At 48.3% G+C, this 21904-nt stretch overlaps 1 protein-coding gene across 1 annotated transcript in view; it reads left to right on the top strand.

Annotated features, from left to right (window-relative positions):
* The window catches only part of LOC144097943 (solute carrier family 22 member 7-like), a 32801-nt gene extending 10897 nt beyond the window's left edge, over positions 1-21904 (top strand). Inside the window, exons 6-11 of the mRNA XM_077630538.1 lie at positions 650-818; positions 2499-2646; positions 4573-4670; positions 6077-6291; positions 8368-8549; positions 21764-21904. Coding sequence (XP_077486664.1) covers positions 650-818; positions 2499-2646; positions 4573-4670; positions 6077-6291; positions 8368-8549; positions 21764-21904 — 953 coding nt within the window. The remainder of the gene's footprint in view (positions 1-649; positions 819-2498; positions 2647-4572; positions 4671-6076; positions 6292-8367; positions 8550-21763) is intronic.

Genomic DNA, 21904 nt, shown 5'->3' with positions numbered 1-21904 from the left:
GCTAGAACACAAATACCCTGAGTTAAGTCAACTCTCAAAAGGTATGCCCAGCTGCCTTTGAGAACATCAATTCTTTCTCAGAAAGGCAGATGGACGGAGTGCTCACACAGCAGTCCTTGGCACGCCGGATTTCGATGGCTTCGATTATTTCTCTAGATAAGCGATCCCGTCCTTTGGCAATGATCGCGCACCGGTCGTAAACAGGGGTGCAGGTGTCGTAATTACAGTTTTTGCAATGTTTTGCAAGGTTCCCGGTGATAGCTACCCAGCTCATATTATTGTAGTGTTCTTGTAGCCTGGTGTTTATACATCTCCCCGTTTGGCCTATGTATTTCTTTCCGCAGGACAGGGGAACTGAATATACAACGCCTGTGGCGCATGAAACTTGGGGATTGCCATGCGTCTGCCCATAGCCACGAGGAACTCTACTACTGTTAACTCTCTTGCAGAGTGAGGAGAGCTTATGGGGTGCCGAAAACACCACGTCCGCGCCTGCTCGTTTGCCAACTTTTGCCAACACAGTGTTCAGGCAGCCAGAAACACTGGGTCGACCATGTGCGACAGAGCACTGAGTGCCACCTCCGGCCATCCTGCGATGCAGTGCAACAACTTGTGACGCGTTCCCTTGTATGCGACTCGCGTGTTGCAGTGTTCGAGATCGTAGGCGGCGAGTACCGCGCCGCGTACGTCATGCTGTCCCAGTTCGGATTCTCCTTCGGCCTGCTCTTCGTGGCAGTGATGGACCAACACCAGCTCTCTTGGAGGGCCGTCCAGCTCTGTTGCTCGCTGCCTGTCTTCGCGTGCGCCATCGTCTTCCTGTGAGTTTTCCCTCTCTCTCTCTCTCTTTCGAGTACCGAGCAGCGGAACATCAGTCGAAGGTCGCTCAAGTATAAATGTAATTTTTTTATTACGAAAAACGAAACCTCTCTGCATCATTTCATCTGTTTTGTTCAGTGGAATACCTGAGCTTCTCTAAAGGAACAACACCTGCCAACATAAGTGATTTAGGATTGATGCAGCCGTGTCGAATTAGGCGACTCGACAAATTTTCGAGCAGGCTACGGGTCACTCACAGAAAATCCGGTGTCAGCGTTTTCTTTTGAAAGGTGGAAAGACACGAAATTACGCGCTGACTGTTCTTATTGGCATTGATGTGTGACAGGAAGCTTGGATTACCGCGCAAAATTCGTCTACGGTCGGCAAATAATTTATATTTATGTTTTTATCGCGCGTAGCTTCTATTTAGGTTTCATCAGTCAGTCGGCTCTTGTGTCGTCGCAACTATGAGATCACATGACGCATGCAAAGACCGCAGAATATATGCTGTTTGTTAACTCGCTGCCATTCCGACTTCTGGATCAGGCTACTGTATAACTGAGTCGTATAATGTCACGAATCATTGTATATGCGAATATGCTCTGGTTTTTAGGCCTAGAGTGACTAAATTCTTACTTGTGACGGCGTCAGCATCATTCATATACTAAATTGACAGTGAAACTACATGGAAATATAAATCTAAGGCAAAATCACTGCGTGACAGCAAGATAAAAAACATGACACCTAACTTAACGAATGCCTCGCGTATCATTCTAAAGCAAGAACAAACTGAGGAAAAGTACCTTTATACACCTGACAAAGATTTTTATGCTGTCGGTGGCTATATTGAAATGTTCGAAAACAGCACAAAATAAAAAATAATGATCATTGATCAGATTTACACACTTTTGTGTGTCAATTGAGAAGCCGCTGCTAATTATTCACCTCGCGCAAAATTAGCCTCATCTCGTATTGCTAAAAACTGTGTCGCGTGCCACCAGGGTGAACTTTGTTAGATACGCATATTTTACAACCTTGCAAAAACCTCTCAAAATACTCTCTGTACAACAAGCATATACAATGAATTTGGTTCATTTGATGCTCTCATTCTGCACTTCACCTGTGCGGGTGGCTTTCTCGACACAACGTATGCATAAAAATGACAGCGGAACTAGCAAGACGCAAAGTCGAACTCAACCTGCAAGCAGCAGCACATTCTCGGTCCAATGGTTTTTGTAACCTTCAGAGGTTTCGGCTTGCTGCTAAACCCTAGACATCAATATTTAAATAATATTCACGTGAGCACCAAAATGCAGGGATGAGGAACAAAGATGGGAGGCGCGGACAAAGGTCAACGCTTGTCCTCGCCTACTTCCTTTGATCTCCGTTTTTACTTCATTGCACTACAGGCACGTTCACGGTTTACCACTGTGGTGTGGGCAGTGCTGCGCATGCTCAGTAGGGTGCCTCTGAAATTCATATGAGAGCACTTATCTGCCCAAGGGCAGTGCCAGTATGGCTGCTCACAGAAGTGAAAATTTGAAAGCCTATCAGTCTTAACGAAATACTTTGTCAAACGTGCTCTCTTTAAAAATAGCGAGAAACCTGAGGTGGCTGTTTTCATGCGAGCGCTGAGCGACCCGCTGACGCGTGTCACCACCAGTCCTGTCCCTGATCTTTAGGGTTGCGAAGGAGTCCCCGCGGTGGTTAGTGGCCCGTGGAATGTTCGAGGAGGCCGAGGTGGTGATGATGCATGCGGCCCGTGTCAACGGCATCAGCCGCTACCGCTCCATGGCCCTCTGGAGGAACGCCCGGAATGAGATAGAAAAGGTGAGCGTTTCGTCAATGTCCCTGCGCCCCACAGGTGCGGTGATATTTGAAGTTTAGACAGCGAACCATTCGTAGAGACGACCAGAGAAAACTCATTTGTCAACGGCGAGCTGACACTAAGCAGGGTGCGAAATGGTTCGAGCACACAGCGCCGATGACTAAAGACGGCCTGCGCACTTGGAACGCTGGCAAAAATGATAATGCACTCTCAGTCGGACCAGGTGATTGCTGTCAACGCTTCGAGAGATGGTACCGAGGCTAATGAATGACTGAAAACGAGCAATACATCACCAGCGCAGATCCTCTTCAAGGCAACCATTTTACCCAGCCAGACACGTTTCTTTCCAAAAGTTTTTTTTTTGAAAGGGGGAATTCGCCACTGAATTGGGCCAAGAAAGAGATGCAGAAGAAAAAGAATAGATAGGGTGGTATTTTTTTTTAATTTCACAGATTGATATTAAAGAAATTGCGTGATGTACGGTCAGCGTGGTCTGTGAATGTGAATTGTGTAATAAGGCGGACGTTGTGTAGGCGTGGGGCTCAATAAAGAAACGAATTGTGAAAGGATACAAGATTATATTGTAAAATTGAATGCCATCAACATCGATGGGGAACGTACTTTAAAAATTTTCTAAATAGCCTATGTGGTTCGATATATGAAGCGTAACTAATACATATATCATATCCGGTTGAATTGGCTTTCCCACATTGCATATTACTAAAAAGGCTCCGCTACGCGTGGTGTCATCGCCGAAATGAAGTTAACATCTAGGTCATCAAATAAATAAAGGCAGTCTGCATTTGGTGCTCAAAAAATGCGAGAGACACCATTTTATAAACAAGCAACACATGGAAGGCACCTAAACAAGCCTTCAAATACGTGTATTTTAAACTCTATATCTGAAAATGCAACACCGGTTTAAAGAACTTGGCGGTGGATTAGCTCTGGTTAAACCTAGAGCGATGCGATAGCTACAGCTGGCCGAGTGGAACTTCCCTAGTCGAATTGAAAAGTTAGTCTTTCGCCGCTCTGTTTCGCTGGGCGTTCCTTCATCTCCGTCCCACTTGACACGGCGCATGCGCACAGCTGTGGCAGCTGGGTAGCAGCAGCTGCTCCGCATCAAGTGGTTGGTCACGTGACCAACCAGGTGACCAGCCACGGCGCCTCGCCGCTGGCAGCTGCTCCGCACAACGTGAGCAACCACGTGAAAGCGTGGCGGCGCAGCAACTTGGCGGCGGCGCCACCACCGCCACGGCTCCGCTACGTTGAAGGCTCGAAATGCTACCATAATGTAGCTATCGCTACAAAAGAAGGCACATTCTCTATGTTAATGGCACTCAATTTGACCGTATAGCCTGGCTCCTGAGAAATAAAAATGAACATGTCTGTTAGTTTTCTTTGATTTTTTAAGCGAGATTTAATGCCTCATGGTATCAATGATGGGCGAAGGTGTGATGAAAGATGTAGTAAGGAATAAATTAATGAAAAAATTCTAGCTGATTTGAGGAAGTCCAGTATAGAGCAATGGTATGCTTCCAGGCAATATACGAAGCAGGGTTGGTTGGTGAAAGACCCGCTACCTTGAGGTGCCGGATCCTTGTAGGCTTGAGATCAGGGCGGTCCCACAGAAAGTGGTGAATATCGGCTTCAATTTCGGCTTCAATTCAATCAAAATATGAAAACGTTAAAAAACGAGCGATATCTATAGCATACGAGCGAGCACACAAGTTTTTTCGAGGGATGAGGACTATTGGTTTCTAACGCTAGGCTCTGCCTACCTGTTCCTATTATGTAGTTCGTCCTTTACGCTGTTGAACCCAAACTTAAGCTTTACCAACAAGCCTATTGTCCATCCTACTAGAATGAGTTGTGCGGAAGTATTACCATAAATATAATTTAAACCTGAAGATTGTCTCCTCTTGCAGAGCCACGAGCGTTGGTCCACGGTCATCCGAGCACCATTCCGCGGCGTACTCTTGTCTTCGAATCATTTTCGCTTCGTCCTGGTCATGTTCGTCTCCAGGTGGGTAACTGAACAAGTCCTACTTTTACGCCCCAGAAATGCCTTGAGCGCCAAGACAGAAGCCATTACGAAGTGTTCCACACTATAGTTACAGCCGCCTGCAGTTTTATCAGCGGCACCACTGAGCGTTTCTGCATTCAGCCTCAATTGAAATGGTCCCGCTGAGGAGCTTTGTCCGATGCCGGGACTTATATCCTGAAGGCTCAAGCAATAGGAAAATTTCAGTCATCAGCAATGGTAAGTGCGTCTCAACGTGCCTACACACCATTCGGCTCGCCGTTCGTCGAAAGTATAGAGCATTGTCTTCAGCTGGCCGACCAGTAGAGTCGCCTGCGACATTTTCTACCCACTGAGCGGGTACTGCGGCAGGTGAAGACGTCATCATTCGAAAGCATCATACTCCAGTAAGCAGGAACGAACCTTGAGATGTTAAGTACTTTGTTAAGCAAGATGCACAGTACGTAACGTGGAGCCCTGAAGCGAAAGCCATCCCGACGAACATTTAAAAGACGCGGGAGATTTATTGCTGAGTGGTTAGGGCGCTCAGCTACTGAGCCGGAGTACCCGGGTTCGAACCCGACCGCGGCGTCCGCGTTTCTATGGGCGTGAAGAGCAAAGGCGCCTGTGTGCTGTGCGATGCCAGTGCACGTTAAAGATCCCCAGGTGGTCGAAATTATTCCGGAGCCCTCCACTACGCAGTCTCTTTCTTCCTTTCTTCTTTCACTTGCAGCTTCCTCCCTTTTCTTCCGCCGCGGTTTGGCTGTCAACCGCGATATGTGAGACAATTTCTGCGCCATTTCCTTACCTCAAAAACCAATTTTAAATTTTCGATTTCAACGAAGTGACTGGAAATACGAAGAACAACGCATTCACAAATTTTTTGAAATTAAAAACGATACCCGTAGCTCATCTCAGCGTCCTCTTTCCCAATCAAGGACATCCAGTGTCCATTATATTAGCATCACATACGAATGAGAAATTATGGTACTGCAAAAGAACCTGACAAGAATGCTTTTACGTACGATCTATGCAGTACAATTAAGCCTGCTTGTAATTATTGTAAAAGAGGTTATAACGCAGTGCATGCAGGTTACCAGGCACACTAGCAAGACGACCATGTTGGTGAAACATATTCAAACATGAGCGCAAAACATTGAGAAGGGAAGACGACACAACAAGCAGCGGAAAGCATGTTTTGTTCTCTTTTACATCTTTCGCGCTGTTGCCAGAAGAAGAATATTGGAGGTTACATTGGAGAGCATAGGTCAACAGAGCAAGTAAAAAAACCCGCGGACCTTGCATCCTGCAGGCCTTTCAAGATCGCATCCATTGACTCATAACGCAACGAAACAGCAGGCATTGCAGCATGTGCTGGAAACCGGCGGCTGTTTGGATGGTTATCGCAGGTTTTCGTGCACCCTGGGATACTTGGCCTTGACTTCGCTCTACGTGGGGCCCACCTGGCGCAGTATTATGGAGGCTAAGACACTAGCTTCTCTCGACATGGCCTCCGTGATTGTTGGTTACACCCTTATGGAGCGCTACGGACACCGGCGCACGACGACCTGTTGCTTCCTCGCCTCTGCATTTGCGATGGCGCTCACCTCGCTTGTTCACAACGGTGAGCCGCTCTCAACTGACCTTCTCACTTGCTAACGCGAGCACTGACACGGGAAGAACACTACAAGTGGCGCGCTTAGAATTAGATCCTCTGGAAGTGGTGTTGTAGGACAACTGTCTACAGGACTGTGCTGTACGACTACAACTAGCATTTATGCTGCAAGAGCCTGTCCTCGTGCACACTCGACGCCTTTTCTTTATTCTAAACAGACAGCGACACTATGCGGTGGTTTCATCTGCGAAAAGGCACGTCCGAAGAAAGATTGCTTTAATGTAATTAATATTATGCACTTGGCAGTGAAGCTGAATGTGGTATGTGAGCTGCGCTGAGCAGCGCAGTGCTTTAGATATATTTACTTGAATCCTGTACAATTTTTCAGAGGGCGGCAAAACCATAGCGCAACATCGGATTAACCGAACTGAGTCCTCAACCTGCCTCCAGAAAAAAAATATGGCCGTTACACGCAGGCGCAAAAGCTCTTCTGTAACTCAAAGAGCGGCGTGCCTGGCGGCTTCCATGTAATCGTGGATAAGAATGATAACTTGGCCACCTACCCATGTCGGAAAGCATTAAATGTACTATGAAAATTTATTGGCACTCATGAAATTCATTATGGCGAATGTAATACTAATTGGCAGGGGAAGGACAGGGTTAATGAAAAAGAGATGGGAGAGAACTTTTTCAAACAGTGCTGACAGTTATTCTGATGATGATCATAGTGATGATGATGATCATGATGATGATGATGATGGACCTAGCCTGCCGGTGATGCTCATGTATTGTATCATAAACCATCTCTTCTTCTCCGCCCTTTATTACTTGTTGCTCGGAATCGTCGGCTGCTTCCAATCTCTGATGCAGAGCATGGATCACACTTCCTGCTGTGTAAGTAGTCGCGCGTGCAGTGTGTGTTTAAAAGATGTGGATGCCTTTATTTTCACCCAGCTGAATTCACACCAGGTTTGGTCGACAAATCAGCTTTATATCTATACCCATGTGATGTAATCCGTCAGCCGCCACTAGGGCAGAGGGATGAAAGCGTGAGGGCTAGAGAAAGGGAACGCGTGAGAAACGAACACGGAGAAAGTGACAGTGGAATAGCGCAAGTAATGCTGACGAAGAAACCCGCGGATATGATGGAAACGAGGTGACGGGCAACGGCAGGCTATATATAGGAGCTAGGCCACCGCACAATGCGCTGCTGACCATACTGACACCTTAATACCGGTAATAAGTTTATGCACTAAAAACATATAAGGTGTCCGTTATCTTCAGTCATACTTTACATTTCCAGCCGCCGCGATGGCTCAGTGGTTATGGCGCTCGGCTGATGACCTGAAAACGCGGCTTTGATTCTGACCGCAGCGGTAGCATTTCGATGGAGCCGAAATGCTATAGACTCGGGTAATTTGCGACGTGAGTGCTCGTTTAATGAACTTCAGGTCTTCAAAATTATCAGGAGTCCTCCACTACGGCGTTTTCCACAGTCTGAATCGCTTTGGCACGTTAAACCCCATAATCAAACCATTTCATTTCCAGTTCAATTAGCCATAACGTCGCACGTCACAAGACTAACGCGTTGCGCAAGAGCAAACTTGCAAGCAAAAACGTGGCCTGTGTGGTAGCAGAGCCAGCGCTGGCCAACCTACTGCTGCCGAATCCTGGCCGGCTAAATTTCTCGAATAGCGCTACTGTAATTTGGGACGCAACCGCCACACTACTTGTTTGTCGAATGAAATTAGCGGCGATAAGTAGGAAGGTAGGCATGTACTTCATGGCCAAGGGGCTCATTTTTAAAGTGGGGTCATGGGCGTGTTTCTAGCACGAAAAGCGTGACGTTGTCTCCCAGTGTCTACGGCACCGAGATCATCGATCTATGACAGAGCACGAAATGAAACAAACGAAATGAATCATATGAATATGAGACCGTCAATCTTCTTTCAGTTTTAGTGAACAATAATCTCGCGTCATTAACAATGAACGCAGCCGGCTATCGTCGGCCCGTTCAGGCGCACACGGGGTCAAAATTGATGTTTTCGGATGCTTTTCTTGTTCACGAACCCCTCTCGTGACCAGAGGGTGACCTGGAGTACAAGGTGCTGATGGTGCTGGGCCTATGGACGTCGGCCGTGTCCCACGCAGTGCTGCCTGTGCAGAACGTGGAGCTTTTCCCGCAGCTGGTTCGCACCTTTGGCTTCTGTTGGGGCGAAGCATCCGCTCTCCTGGGTGCACTCTGCTCGCCCTACGTAGCGATGGAGGTGAGTGAACGCATGGCTAGGAAGCGCATGCTTGTTTATGTCTGTGTGTGTAAGCGTGTCAAGACTAGGTTGCTACAAAGGGGTACAGGATTAGTAATAATTTTCAAAGGTACAGGGCTTGTTCTACAGCATTACGGCAGCACTTATTTCATCCCTGAGGCTCTCAATATTTGCAGAGTGAGCAATGTGATCAAGTGCTTCACCTTCAACTTTAAAATCCTTTTGGTCTTTAGGGCTACCACAAGTAGTCCTCTGCACTGCTAAAAAGGACACCAAGTTGGCTGAAAACGTTCTACGTATCATGTACACCACTGTATCTTGATGCGCAGTGACTGTCTGATGGACTAAACATTCGAAAAATTTTTTTAAATTTGTAGCCCGAACGACAAGAGCAAAGTTCTCGTAAGATAAACTAGACGTAACTAACATAACGACCCGTACCTCCGGCAAATAGAGGAACGTAGTGGTAATTTAAGGTACCCATAACCCGCATAACTACCTACAGCTCCAACAAATAGAGCAAAGTCGCTGTAACATAAACTACCCGTAATCATGGTAGCTTCTGGGGAGGCCAACCGCTGAAGACATAAATGAAGCCCGCGTTTGTTTCTTTTGCTGTGCAGAATTAAGACGTACGCAGAAGAGGCACGCAGGGCGTCTCTTTTGTCTTCCGTAAACATTCTCTACAAATAGTTTTATAGGTGTTAAAGATACGCTTGCTACCGTCAGTGACGATTCAAGACCTCAATACAGGCCTTCTTGAACGTCGAAAGTTAGGGGTACTTCGCCTGTCTATGAAACCAGAGCATCTGAGCTGCTTACTTTTTCAATGCCGCTTTGTTGCGGATAGCTTTTAGCCGATCTCACCACTTAGGTTGTCGCGTGCTGTTGGGTGTCCGAGTGATTCGGCCTAGAAGCTTCCTTTACTTTATATCCCATTGTTAGCCATGGGGTCTCCGATGATGACTAATTTTGCAGAAACATGGGTAGAGCAAAGATACAGGGTCGCGTTCACTTCATTTCATAAGGTGTGAAGTTTTAGACAACGCATTTCAGCGGGTATATAACATACACTTCCAGATGAACGGATGATCCTTGTGGCCTCCACCGGCGTAACTATTTGGAGGACGAAGTGTAGGCCTAGAGCGACTGAGCGGACGTGGCCCCTTTATGCGCCCGCATCGGAACCTGGAATAACTATGGCCACCAAGGCTACACAAATTGTGACACCAGACACTCAGATCTTATGTAATCAGCCACAGAACCAGACCTGAAGCCTCAGCTTCTGGCCGTTGGCTTCTAGGCGCGCAGACCGTCGCCCAAAAGCGAGGCACGAGTGGCGTCCAGCTACGCCACTATTCCGACGTTCCGTGCGGAGTCAAAGATAGCCTGGTTCGTCCATGAAGTTGCCAAATTGTAGGTAAAACGGCGTCTCAGCATGGGTTTGGTGCTACATGCTAGTCAAATGGACGCTGCCATACCAGCTCTTCGGCCTGCTGACCCTCCCGCCTCCTGACGAGCAGAGCTTTGACATGTTAAACTTTTCCGTTTTCTACCCTGTCGCCGCCGTGCCATTTGTTCGTCTCGGGATGGCAGCCCATAGTCCACCAGCTTTTAGCACAGCCTCCCCGGATGATGACGTCGCTGCACGATTTGTCCGTGTCGCCTGTTGGACGCCGACAGCTTGCAAGCTACGCATACGCCGTAGCAGCATGTTTTTCTGGCAACCTTTTCGACACACTCACGAGCAGTTCCAGCTCCGGCACTTCTTTGCCCGGTCATCACAGAGCCACCCGCATTCTTTTTCATGGCGCCGGTACAGTAGACCCAATCGGCAGGCAGTAATTCCACACAGCTTCCCTCCCACCATCTTTGCCAGTCTTCCCATTACCAGACTGAGCACGTCATTTACAAACACCATTGATGCAAATCACGCCATTCTGCCGTCCCAGTTGACACCCGCCTGTGGACTGTCCTCGCCACTTGGAAGCCTGCACAATCCCGGTGTCCTTCTTTCAATACCTGACATGAGGAAGAAGATAGATTTATCGCCAATAGAACTGAAGCAAGTCACTCTTGATTATCTCGATGCACACCGTGGAAACTGGGTGCACGTCTACACCGACGGCTCAGTGAACCCCATCAGTTCTTCGGGCTCCGTAGTCATCCCCGCAAGGGCTACAGAAATCAGAGTCACGACAGCTCACCAGACTTCTTCGACAGGTGAGTAACTCACCGCTCTTCGTGTCGCCATTGAACACATCAATCAGCAGACCCCTCAGCAGTGGTATATTTTCATCGATTCCAAAGCTGCCCTCCAAGGCTTACAAGCTGCTCTTCGCCGTGGAGCCCATGAACAAGGTCGCGGAAATCCGACAACTACTTCACTCTGCCATCAATAAAGGGACGCCATTATCTACCAGTGGATACCGGGACACAGCGCCATAGCAGGCAATCACAGCGCGGATGAGGTCGCGCGAACTGCTCACCATGATGGCGATTTTGTGTCGATCCCCATTTTGAGATAAGACGCAGCGGGTAGGCTTCGCGCACTTGCGGGGAACACCACGCTTGCCGAGTGGAATTCATCCCCATTTTTCGAATTCACGTTTAAAATCTTTGTACCCAGATCTGAAGCTCCGGCTTCCATGCGGCCTCGCACGACGTGAAGAAACTTTTCTTTGTAGCCTGTGGATTGGTGTAGCTTTCCCCAACCATTACTCTTTCTTAATCGACATGGCTGATAGCCGTGCATGGTGTGATGCTGGTGTGACAAGACTATAGCCCACATTCTTCGAGAATGTCCTGCTCGCAGCGTCGGGAGCTGTGACTTACCGAACGCTTGATGACTTTTCATAGTGACTTCAATTTTCTGCTACTCTCTATTATCCTTCATTTTTTTTATCTGCTATCTCCTTCCCCCCCCCCCCCCCGTGCAAGGCAGCAAACCGATTATTCTTCTTCTTCTTCTCCTCAAGTAATATGGCACATACCCACGTGGGGGGATTTGCCAAGGTATAGGGTAGAATGCCAATGAAGCATTTGCGCGGGGAAGGAAACGTCAGAAGACTGAATCAAGATAAAAAAAATTGGGAAAAATAAAATGAATTCAAGAGGTATGAGTCATCCGGAATAGAATCAATCTAGCCTTTTTAGGACATGCGAAAGAATTTTGTGTATAGCTAACAGGATAATCGATTAGTTGCACATATGTAATCGTGAAGGTAGCCGCATACACTGCTTAACGGGAATCCCTTGGCACTCGCACCGAACGATAGAAGAACTGTAAGAGACAGAGGCAGTCCTAGTCTCGAAAGAGGAACCTCCAGATATTGCTTTCTCTGAACCGCGAACCGCCGGCAAGAGAGGAGAAAATGATCGATTGATTCAACTTGCCCACACACCTACAGAATTTTCCACATCATACTGTTCTCTCCACTGATGCCTCCGGCAGCTGTGAGAAGGCGGCGATTGTTCTTCCGGTTCTTCTTCTTCTTCTCCTTAGTAAGCGTGGCACATACCCACGCAGGGGGATTGGCCAAGGTTCAGTAGATAATCCCAATGAGGTATTTGCGCGGGGAAAAATAGGCGTGAGAAGACTAAAACAATATAAAAATTGAAAAAGTCAAATGAAATAAATAAATATGAATTACCAGGAATAGAATCGAGCATTATCGGACATGCGTAAAATTTTGTATAAAGCTAACAAGGTAATCGATCAGTTGCACTTATGTAATTAAAAAGGTAGGTGCAATACTGCTTAACGGGAATCTCCTTGCGCTCGCACCGAACGAAAGAATAACTGGAAAAGACAGTGGGAGTCCTAACCTCGAAAGAGGGACCTCCAAATACTGTTTTCTCTGAACTGCCAACCCCCGGCAAGAGAGGAGATGATCTATTATTTCAACTTGCCCACATGTTACACAAAGGTTTGTCGCAGCGAACTCGCATCTGCATAAGTACAAATTTAAGTGAGGGATTGTGCATCGCAGAAGCGTCATTGACACTTTACATTGCCTTGATTTACACCACCGGATATTCCATGGGAACTTTAAGTGGCTAAAATTCACGGTATTGAACAATTGATCACTCAGGTTGGCTGCAATATGTTGGAAGCGCTGGAAACGTGAAGTTTCTAACAGAATGAGGTGAGGGACGGGATAGATTACAGGAGCGCTGAGAGCTGACCTTGCCAATAAATAAGACACCTCATTAAAATAGACGCCCGAATGGCCAGGTACCCAGACAAAGCGGATCTCACGCACTGTGCGCGGAACAAAAAATCGAAGCGAACGATTCAATAAAGACTTTCCCGAATTTCGGAGGGAGACTAGAACTGAAAGGCAGTATGCAAGCATAAGAACCCGTGCTACATGCCTAGGAAGTGTGAGAAGAGCCAAACCAATGTCCAGAAACTCTCCGAAGAATATAGGAGTATAATCTGGGATACGAACGGAATAGCTCCAAGCCAGCTCCTGCGAATATATCCCAACCGCCGCCTTCTCACAGCTGCCGGAAGCATCAGTGGAGATAACAGTATGAAGAGGAAAATTCTCTAGGTGTTCAGAAAAGAGACCATTTAGGATATTTGCGGGCATATGTTTCGCATGGGACGGGAAAATATGGTCATAATAGAAGACGAGGTCCGCCTGCGTATCTGCAACTTGTTGCAAGGAGATCAGATTAACCTGAAGCAGGGCTAACCGATTCTGCGTGAACCTAACTTGAGGGAGCTGATAGCGTAGCCAATGATTAGTGAAAAACAGGTGTGGTTGGGATAAAAGAATGGGACTACGAACGCCGAGGGCCGGGTCAAATGACCCGAGGAAAGTACGCACTGTTAGAAGTTGGAAGCGGAAAAAGAGATCGGGGATACGGGCTTCCAGATAAAGGACAGCATTTGAAGCTGATTTTGGGAGCCCGAGGGATAACCGTAGGGCACGCCTTTCCAGTAAAGCTAATGGCTGCAGCTTGTAGTTTGCGCTACCAGAGAACAGGACACAACCAAATTCCAGAATCGGCCTTATATAAGCCTTATAGAGCAATAGTAACGTGTCACGACGCATGCGATACTTTTTATTGCCAACTCGTTTCAACCGGCCCAGAGCACGTTCCACTTTAATGACATCATTCTTAATATGGGTGTCGCCAGTCCAAGCTTTGATCATAAGTAACGCCTAGGTATTTAACCGACTCCACCTGCGGAATTGGAGTGGAGCGGTATACTAGCGAGATGTACAAAGGAGTGTCGGGCAGAAATACCAGCATGCCACGTTTGCTGACATTAAGTGATAAATTAATTTGGTTCAACCAGACTTCAATAGCATTCAGGTACGCCTGCAAACACTCGTATAGTGCATGAATATCCTTTGCTGATGCGAAAAAAGCTATATATCATCTGCGTATACATAAACTGCAATGTTTGGAGGAATGGGTATGTCCCGAACCAATATGTTGAAAAGCAGTGAAGACAAAACAGATCCTTGCGGCACACCTCTTGATTGAACATAGGTATTAGAACAGAAAGATCCGTCTGTACAGAAGAAAAATCTACCTTTTAAAAATTCACAAATCCAAGCATAGATATAGTGCGGTGGATGTAGGTGAGAAAGATAGTTAATAAGGACCGTGTGTTTAACGATTTCTTAGGCTTCAGCAACATCAAGTGTCACCAAGGCAGCAACTTCTCTCATGCGCTTTGAGAGTTGTATTCGGCTCTCGAGATCCACATGCGCGGACCATATGGAACAACCGCGATGAAAGCCAATCTGTCCGGAGCTGAGGCCGTTAACGTGATGAACATGCTCTTTGAGGCGACTATGTACTACTCTTTCTATTAGCTTTACTAAATTTGATGTTAAAGCAATCGACCGAATATTGTCTAAATGAAATCCATTCTCTGCGTTTTTCAAAAGTAAAATCATTTTCGCAATTTTCCAATTTTAAGAAATCCAAAAGTTTTCCAATCACGCATTTACATTATCCAGAAGGTGAGCTCGAAAGTCTTGCGCTAAAATATTTAACATGGCTACAGTTACCCCATCACATCCCGGGGAAGCAGACTGCATCGAGGAAACAATTTGGAGGAGTTCCGACATGTCCGCCTCGGCATAGTCCGAGCTGGGGGTGAGAGTGTGCAAATGTTCCGTTTTCTGCTCTTGGAAGCGTAAAGCCAGCCCATTCTGCGCCATGAATCTATATAGAGCCTTCTTATTCTGTGGTTTAGAGAGATATGAATTTAAAATGCGATTATAATCCTCCTTAGCTTTTTAACAGTTCTTTTGAAAGATGCAGAGTAGAACTTATAATTTATCCAGTTAGCTGGGCTCTAATTATAGGAAAGACTTCTCCATGCTACTTTTCTAAGGCGATAAACTTTCTCACACTCCTCCGTCCACCAAGGAGACGGCTATCTGGCAGGGGCAGTAGCGCGCACAGAGAATACAGAGCTCTCAGCAGCATCTTGCAGAAAGGAAATTGCCCGCTCAGCTCATTCTGCTCGACATTGAGCTTACTATAGAGGGAAGCGAGGCAGATATCTATTTTTATTGCGAAGCAATACTACTTTTGGTCGCACTTCAGCCCGTTCCGTGGCGAGGCGGTGGTAGGCACCATTGACCTTTTGCGTGACCTCGCTGCGTGACGTCACACCACGTGACCAAGAGTGACGTCACACCAGCTGTGTAAAAACGGAGCCCCATCTCACGCCGTCGCGAGGCGAGGCGGTAGCCACCAACGGCGGCCTAACTCCCGCTCCTCTCACCAGGGGCGCTACGGTCGGTGTGACGTCACACCAGCTGCATAAAAAGCTCCGCTCCTCTCGCCAAGGCAGTCATACAGCTAGATGTTACGATGGTGCCTACGAACAAGGCTGCTCGGCAGAATGCAAAGAGGAAGCATCAGCGAGCTACGGAGACGGAAGAAGAACGAGATCGACTTTCTAAGCGGCGTGCCCAGTATGCAGCTCGGCGACAACGTGCAACCTCCTCTGTGGAAACAGCAGAAGCAAAGGAAGAAATTATGCCTGACAGTGAGTCTCCTTCTACTAGTTCAGAACGCGACTAAACGGCAGAGGCGTGTCCAAGAAACCCCGGAACAGCGGCAGCAGCGGCTCGAGAAGGAACGTGCGTTTCGAGAGAACCCGCCGCGGTGGCTCAGTGGTTAGCGCGCTCGACTACTGATCCGGAGTTCCCGGGTTCGAAACCGACCGCGGCGGCTGCGTTTTTATGGAGGAAAAACGGTAAGGCGCCCGTGTGCTGTGCGATGTCAGCGCACGTTAAAGATCCCCAGGTGGTCGAAATTATTCCGGAGCCCTCCACTACGGCACCTCTCTCTTGCTTTCTTCTTTCACTCCCGCCTTTATCCCTTCCCTTACGGCGCGGTTCAGGTGTCCAACGATATATGAGACAGATACTGCGCCATTTCCTTTCCCCCCCAAAACCAATTATTATTATTTCGAGAGAAGGAAAACGAAAAGCGAAGAAAACAGCGTGCAGAAGAAACACCCCAGCAGAAACAAGAGCGTTCGAAGAAAAGACAGGAGAAATCTCTCACCAAGGCTGGCCCGACTCAACCCGAAGGACACATTGCAGTAGAACGACGCGAAGAACATGCGAGAAGAGTACAGGAGTTTGAGACGGCAACGCTTGAATTCAACAGACGCTTTACTAACAACACGTTCGGCTATGCGTGTACAGTGTGTGACCGGTTGTGGCATAGGGACAAACTTACGCCGGTGAGTGCTCTCATGTTTCCCACATTGCTTAAGGCTTACCCGGACTGGAGAGAAGAGACTTTAGCCGGTGCCGTGATGTGCAATACATGCAAGAATAGCCTTAAAGAGGAAAAGATTCCTTGTACAGTGTTTCTAATGGCTATAGATACCTGCCGATGCCAGAAGGGCTACCGTGTTTGAACCCAGTTGCCGAGCGGCTTCTGTCTCCGCGTATACCGTACACACAATTGCTTCGCAATCACCAGGCTTAACCAAGCTAATCCACGGCCGTTTTTTATACGTAATGTGATTTACAAATTTCATGGTTGCACCTCCTTTTCTAATAGTAGAGGACATAATCGTCAAGGTTATTGGAAAGCGGTCACTAGAAATACGTGAGTCTATTGTTGACCATGCAGATGCTCCAACCCGACGAGATGCTAATGCTAAATCTATGACTGAACGAGAAACTCCACGCATAAAGGTTACTGCGCCGGAATTGCAGCATGACCAGAGAAGCTAGCAGCAGGAGTCAGAGTGACTACCACAGACACTGTGGTGCCAATTAAAATCCCCTGCGATGACAGTGTTGTTTGCTCCGTTCAGTAAGGTATCCAAACAGTCTGTCCTGTGAAAACCTACAGGGAAGTAGACGTTAGCAATAGTTGGTGCCCAGTGACATATTTTTGTAGAGGTCATAGTTACTAACCCACCACTCCTGCAATTAATGCGGTCTACCCTCAAAACACGGAATTTTTCCATTGAAAATGATGAGTGGAGAGAGCCACGTTTCTTGCAAAATACAATATTTGGATCATGTTTATAAAGAAGTATTTCAAGATCCGAGAGAGAAGAAAGTACTGAACGACAATTCCATTGCATAACTTTTAGACCCGCCATGATTATGAACTGATGAAAGAGGCAGCAACAGACTCCTTCAGCACATCAGTCTGCGGGATTAGTTTGGGGGTCCTTTCCTTGCTTTGATTTTCGGAACAGCTGACTTTGAGGGTGAGGCAGAAGCTCGAAGCTTCTGGGAAGGACAGAGCATTTCAACATCTGTACTTACAGATATCTACGTGAGAGACACTGCTAGAAGCGCTGTTGGCAGGCGGGACATGGGACGCAGGAGGCGACATGGGGTCACTCTTACTAGCAGCACAATTTAGGAGCGATGCAGGCGTCGCCGCCGAAACAGATGATTGAGAAGGCAGAGACAGGCCTGCAAAAAGTTGAGATAAAGCCTCGGTGAAGTTGCACAGCATTCGCCCGACCACCACAGAAAGAGCCTGTTCTGCTGAGGACACTATAGAAGTAGTCAAACTTGACTCTATATCTGCAACAAAGCTTCGCGCACGGCTGGCATATGTATTATTCTTCCGATACAGATTTGCAAACGCATCTGCTCTCTAGCATCGCTTCGCTTGAATTAGATCTAGCAGGCTTTGTTCGTCAGCTCGCTTCGAGCAGTTGGCATCATCAGCTGAGTGGTTACACTTGTAGAGGCAACACTGGGGCTGATCAGAGGAGCAGCTGCCATCCGAATGCCCTTCTCCACAAACACGGCAGCGGGTCGCTGATTTACACGCTTTACCACTATGACCGAACCGCCAACAGTTGGTGCATTGAAGTGGACGGGGTTGCAGAGGATCCACACGATACACTGTTGACCAGAACTTGAGCTCAGAAGGACAGTAGGAGCCAGCAAAAGTAGTTATAACTGATTCTGTCGCTACACGCACACCATTTAATTCTATACTGCACCGGTAGACCGAAAGAACCCCCACACCTGCATCCTGAAACTCCTCCAGTATTTCCTGTGGGGAAGATGCTGGGTCCACTAAACGAACAATACCTTTGGAGCCTGGGATCTGTTTAGGGATGAATGCTTTTATCGCTAATTGGTTAGTAACAACTTTATCCAAAAGTCCTGCAGAGCTTTCGCCGACGGGGCTTTAGGTCTCCAAGGTGGGGAAGTCGAGGTGTTGCCTCGCCGTCGCCTCGCGGGCCTGCTGGACGGCCCAGAGTTGGTCATCGAGACTGGGGCTGCACAAGGCAGCGGCCCACCGCGGCGGGAGGGTTCCGGAGTTAGCAACGTCAGGGTTTTTGGTACAGTCCCAGAGCATGTGGGGTAAAGATGCTAAGTTGCTGTAGCAGTGTGGCAGACCTTGCATATATTCGTCGGGTATGTTCAAGGGTAGAGTCTGTGGTATTGTACCGGGTTGGGGTACTTGAGCGTCTGCAGTTGTCTGAGGGCCACAGCGTGCGCCCTGTCCAGCTTGTCGTTGAGCGGAGGGAAGGTTGGGCGTGCCAGGCAGAAGGCCTTGGTAATTTCGTTGTATGTGGTCAAACAGTCTTTGATGCTGTCCCATGGACGACGGTCGCCGGCGCGGTTCGCGAGCTCGCGCGCCTTGGCGTGTGCCGTCTCGTTTCGGTTGCGATATGTGTTCGATACTGCTCCCATGTGCGCCGAGAACCACTGGATTCTGGTTTGAAAAGCTTCCTCCCACTGGACTTTTCGATTGCTCAGGATTCGCGCCGCTATCTGTGAGATCCATCCTTTGGCGAAGGTTTTGACAGTTTGTCGCGAGTCGCAGAGAACTGGGGCGCACGTCGGATCCGTGAGGGCGAGGGCCACCGCCGCTTCCTCCGTTTCTTCTGCGCGCTCGCATGCTACACTTGCCGTTATGCGCGTTTCGCCACTCGAATTGACGACCGCGAATCGCGAGCGTTCTGCGTATTCCGCGGCGTCAACGTACCTTGTCCCCGTTTCGTCTCCGTGGCTGTGTAGGAGAGCTCTGGCCCTGGCAACTCTTCTTCCCCGGTTGTGTTCTGGGTGGACGTTCCGTGGAATCGAGTCGACTCTTAGGGTTTCTGGCCTTGTGGCGCATGGTAACGGATGCCTACACTTTCCATGATCTGGCGTCCTGCTCTCGTGCCCGCTAATCTTTATAGTTGTGAAGTGCGCTGCGCCTCGGCGATTTCGGTAAGCGTGTTGTGAAGCCCGAGCTGGAGCAAGCGTTGCGTGATGGTGGACTCGAGTAGACCCAGTGCTCTCTTGTACACCCTGCGGATGAGGATGCTGACCTTGGCTTCTTCTCCCTTGTAGCAGTTGTGGAATGCCGCGACGTACGCAATATGGCTTATGACGAAAGAGTGTATCAGTCGTGTGAGACTCGCCTCCCGCATTCCGTTTCTTCTGCTGGTGACCCTCTTAAAGATTCGCATGGCGTTAGCCGTCTTCTGCTGTAATTTAGTGATCGTTTCGTCGATGACGCACTATCGCCTTGGTTGCTCTGTTGCTCGTGCGTAGTCTGATCCCTTCGTATTCTCGTCTGGTCGTTGCCGCATTCCGACCACACCGCTAATGACTGAAAAATTTTGCACTGGAGCAGGTCTGTGACGCAATCAATGTCAGAAAACTTGAAAACAATGCTTCTACAGTCTGACGGTCTCACCTCAGAGATCTGGAGGTAGTGGGTAGTGAGTGACCCTAGCTCCTCCTGAAGAACCTTAGAGGTTTTCATCTTGAACATTCCTTCACCGACAGGTACGAGCGCCACAGGGATGACGTCAATTCCATTTTTCCTAAAAGGGTCCAGCGGCAAGCTTTCGGTGGGCATGCTTGCAAACCAGGCTGCCGACCCTCCGCCCGGGGAGATCAGCAACATACCTGAGCCAAACGCTCCCTAAAGTGCACATTAACCGCGCCTACAGACTTAACCTTAGACCTGCCCAAATCCCCCACGCAAAACGGCCTCACCAAAGATGAGCACGTAGACACCACCAGGAAACCACAGGCACCAAAGGAAACAGCTGTTCAGAACCGTCCAGGTGGCACCTTCCTCAGCCCTTACTTTTTCTTCTTAGCGCGCGTCTTTTTCCGGTTAACCTCCCTGCCTTTCCTCGTCTTCCTCCTCCTCAACGTGGATGCGACGTCGTTCATATGTATACGAAGAGCAAAGCCTTCCAGTAGTTGTGTCTGCGAGGTACGATCGCTTTCCCTGAAGAGGCACGCATTAATACCGTACCACACCCTGCTTTTGGGCGCAGCAGTATTGGCGTGAGAGTCTCTGCAGCTTTGAAGGGTTGCCGCTAGTTCCTGCTCTTTCTCCAGACAACGCTTCACTGCCTAATTTGTCCGCCTATACCATCACATTTAAGGCAGCCGCTTTTTTGGCATCAGATTGTTAGACCAAGGGCACTCCACGCCTCGTCGTCAAATTGGCGTTTCTAGTCTCGCAAGTGACGCTCAATTGTGCTGCTCGCTTTTCTCGTGTACCTACATCAGCACCCAGTGCCCTCCGTGGCCACGCAACGTCACAGCCTTTTTTTTTCCTAGCAGTCATGCATTGCTACCCGGTGTTGTGCGAGGGATTTCTCAGTACAGTTTCGTTCCACTTGAAACACATTGAAGCCTGGCGCCGAGTTCATCGGCCCTGTGTAACCTCACCTCACCTCCCAGCACCAGGCAGCAGATCGACCGGCAATGACCACTCCTCCAGGGGCAGCGCGGACCGCCGATGATCAGTCACCCTCCTCACAGAGAGTTGATTGAACCGTGCTAAGCAACCGAGGGCATAAAGGAGCGATCCCGTAAGTCGGAGAGAGAGCCGAGAGAACGAGATTCAGCGTTCTAATTCTCGTCGCTCTAGCGAGGCTGTGTCGAGCGGTCGTTATGCTGCTTGCCCTAGTACCGCACCTTTCTGGTGCCGTGTAAACAAGTCCAAGTTTATTGGTAATTAGTAATACAAGAAAAATAAGAACAAAAATTAGGCTTCCTAATGTAAAGTAAGAAATAAAAATGCGGTGGTCACCAATTACTGTCACATTACTATAGAATGCCCTTAGTAACAACAACATGGTTATATAAAGGAAACTAAAGCAGCAAATGTACAAAGCGCAGCAAGAAGCGATTTGATTGTTGTGTATGTACACCGCGACAGTAGTGTGCATAAAGCCCTTTTCGCTTTTTCCCGCCGCTTTATTGCTTCGCCTGGCATTCACCAAGCAATGATGCCCCAGTCGTAAAAGTGGAGACAGCGTGAGGTGCCCCAGTCCGAACACCGGATTCCATATAACACCAAGAACAGCACCGACAATTCATAACCTAGGAATCACCAGAGTACTAAATTCATACTGCATCCAGCTTATGTACTATATCCTACGACAACCTTGGTCGGCCGTGAAAAGACGCAACTTAATTTATGGGTTATAATTTTATAAGCTACATCCTCTCTGCTTATACAAAGCGTATCCTCCAAGGAAACCCCTACCACTTCCGTTACGCCTTGAACTCCACCAGAGACACGATGGAAACGGGAATAATTGAAGATGTGTACAATTCGTTTTACATAGATTTCTCTTGTACTAGTATGTAGTCGCTCCCGTTTATTCTTCGTACTTTCGACCTGCGCTCTCTGTGAGAGGCCCTGTTGCTTAGACGCCATGCAGTCGACGAGTGTGCGATGCTCCCTGTGTTCCTTTTCCACTGTCGCAGGCTCTCGAGAGTGGTCCATGGGCGGCGTTGGTGCTGATCGGAGGGCTGGCGGTCCTCAGCGCCTGCCTGACTGTCACCCTTCCCGAGACAAGACGGCCAGCGCCGGTCACACGCAACAAGAGGCCGTCACTTTTCGAGTGA

The sequence above is a fragment of the Amblyomma americanum genome, chromosome 7, assembly GCF_052857255.1.
Source record: "Amblyomma americanum isolate KBUSLIRL-KWMA chromosome 7, ASM5285725v1, whole genome shotgun sequence".
Classification (NCBI taxonomy): Eukaryota; Metazoa; Arthropoda; class Arachnida; order Ixodida; family Ixodidae; genus Amblyomma; species Amblyomma americanum.
The sequence above is the reverse complement of the archived record's forward strand: the minus strand, read 5'-3'. Positions and strand labels throughout refer to the sequence as shown.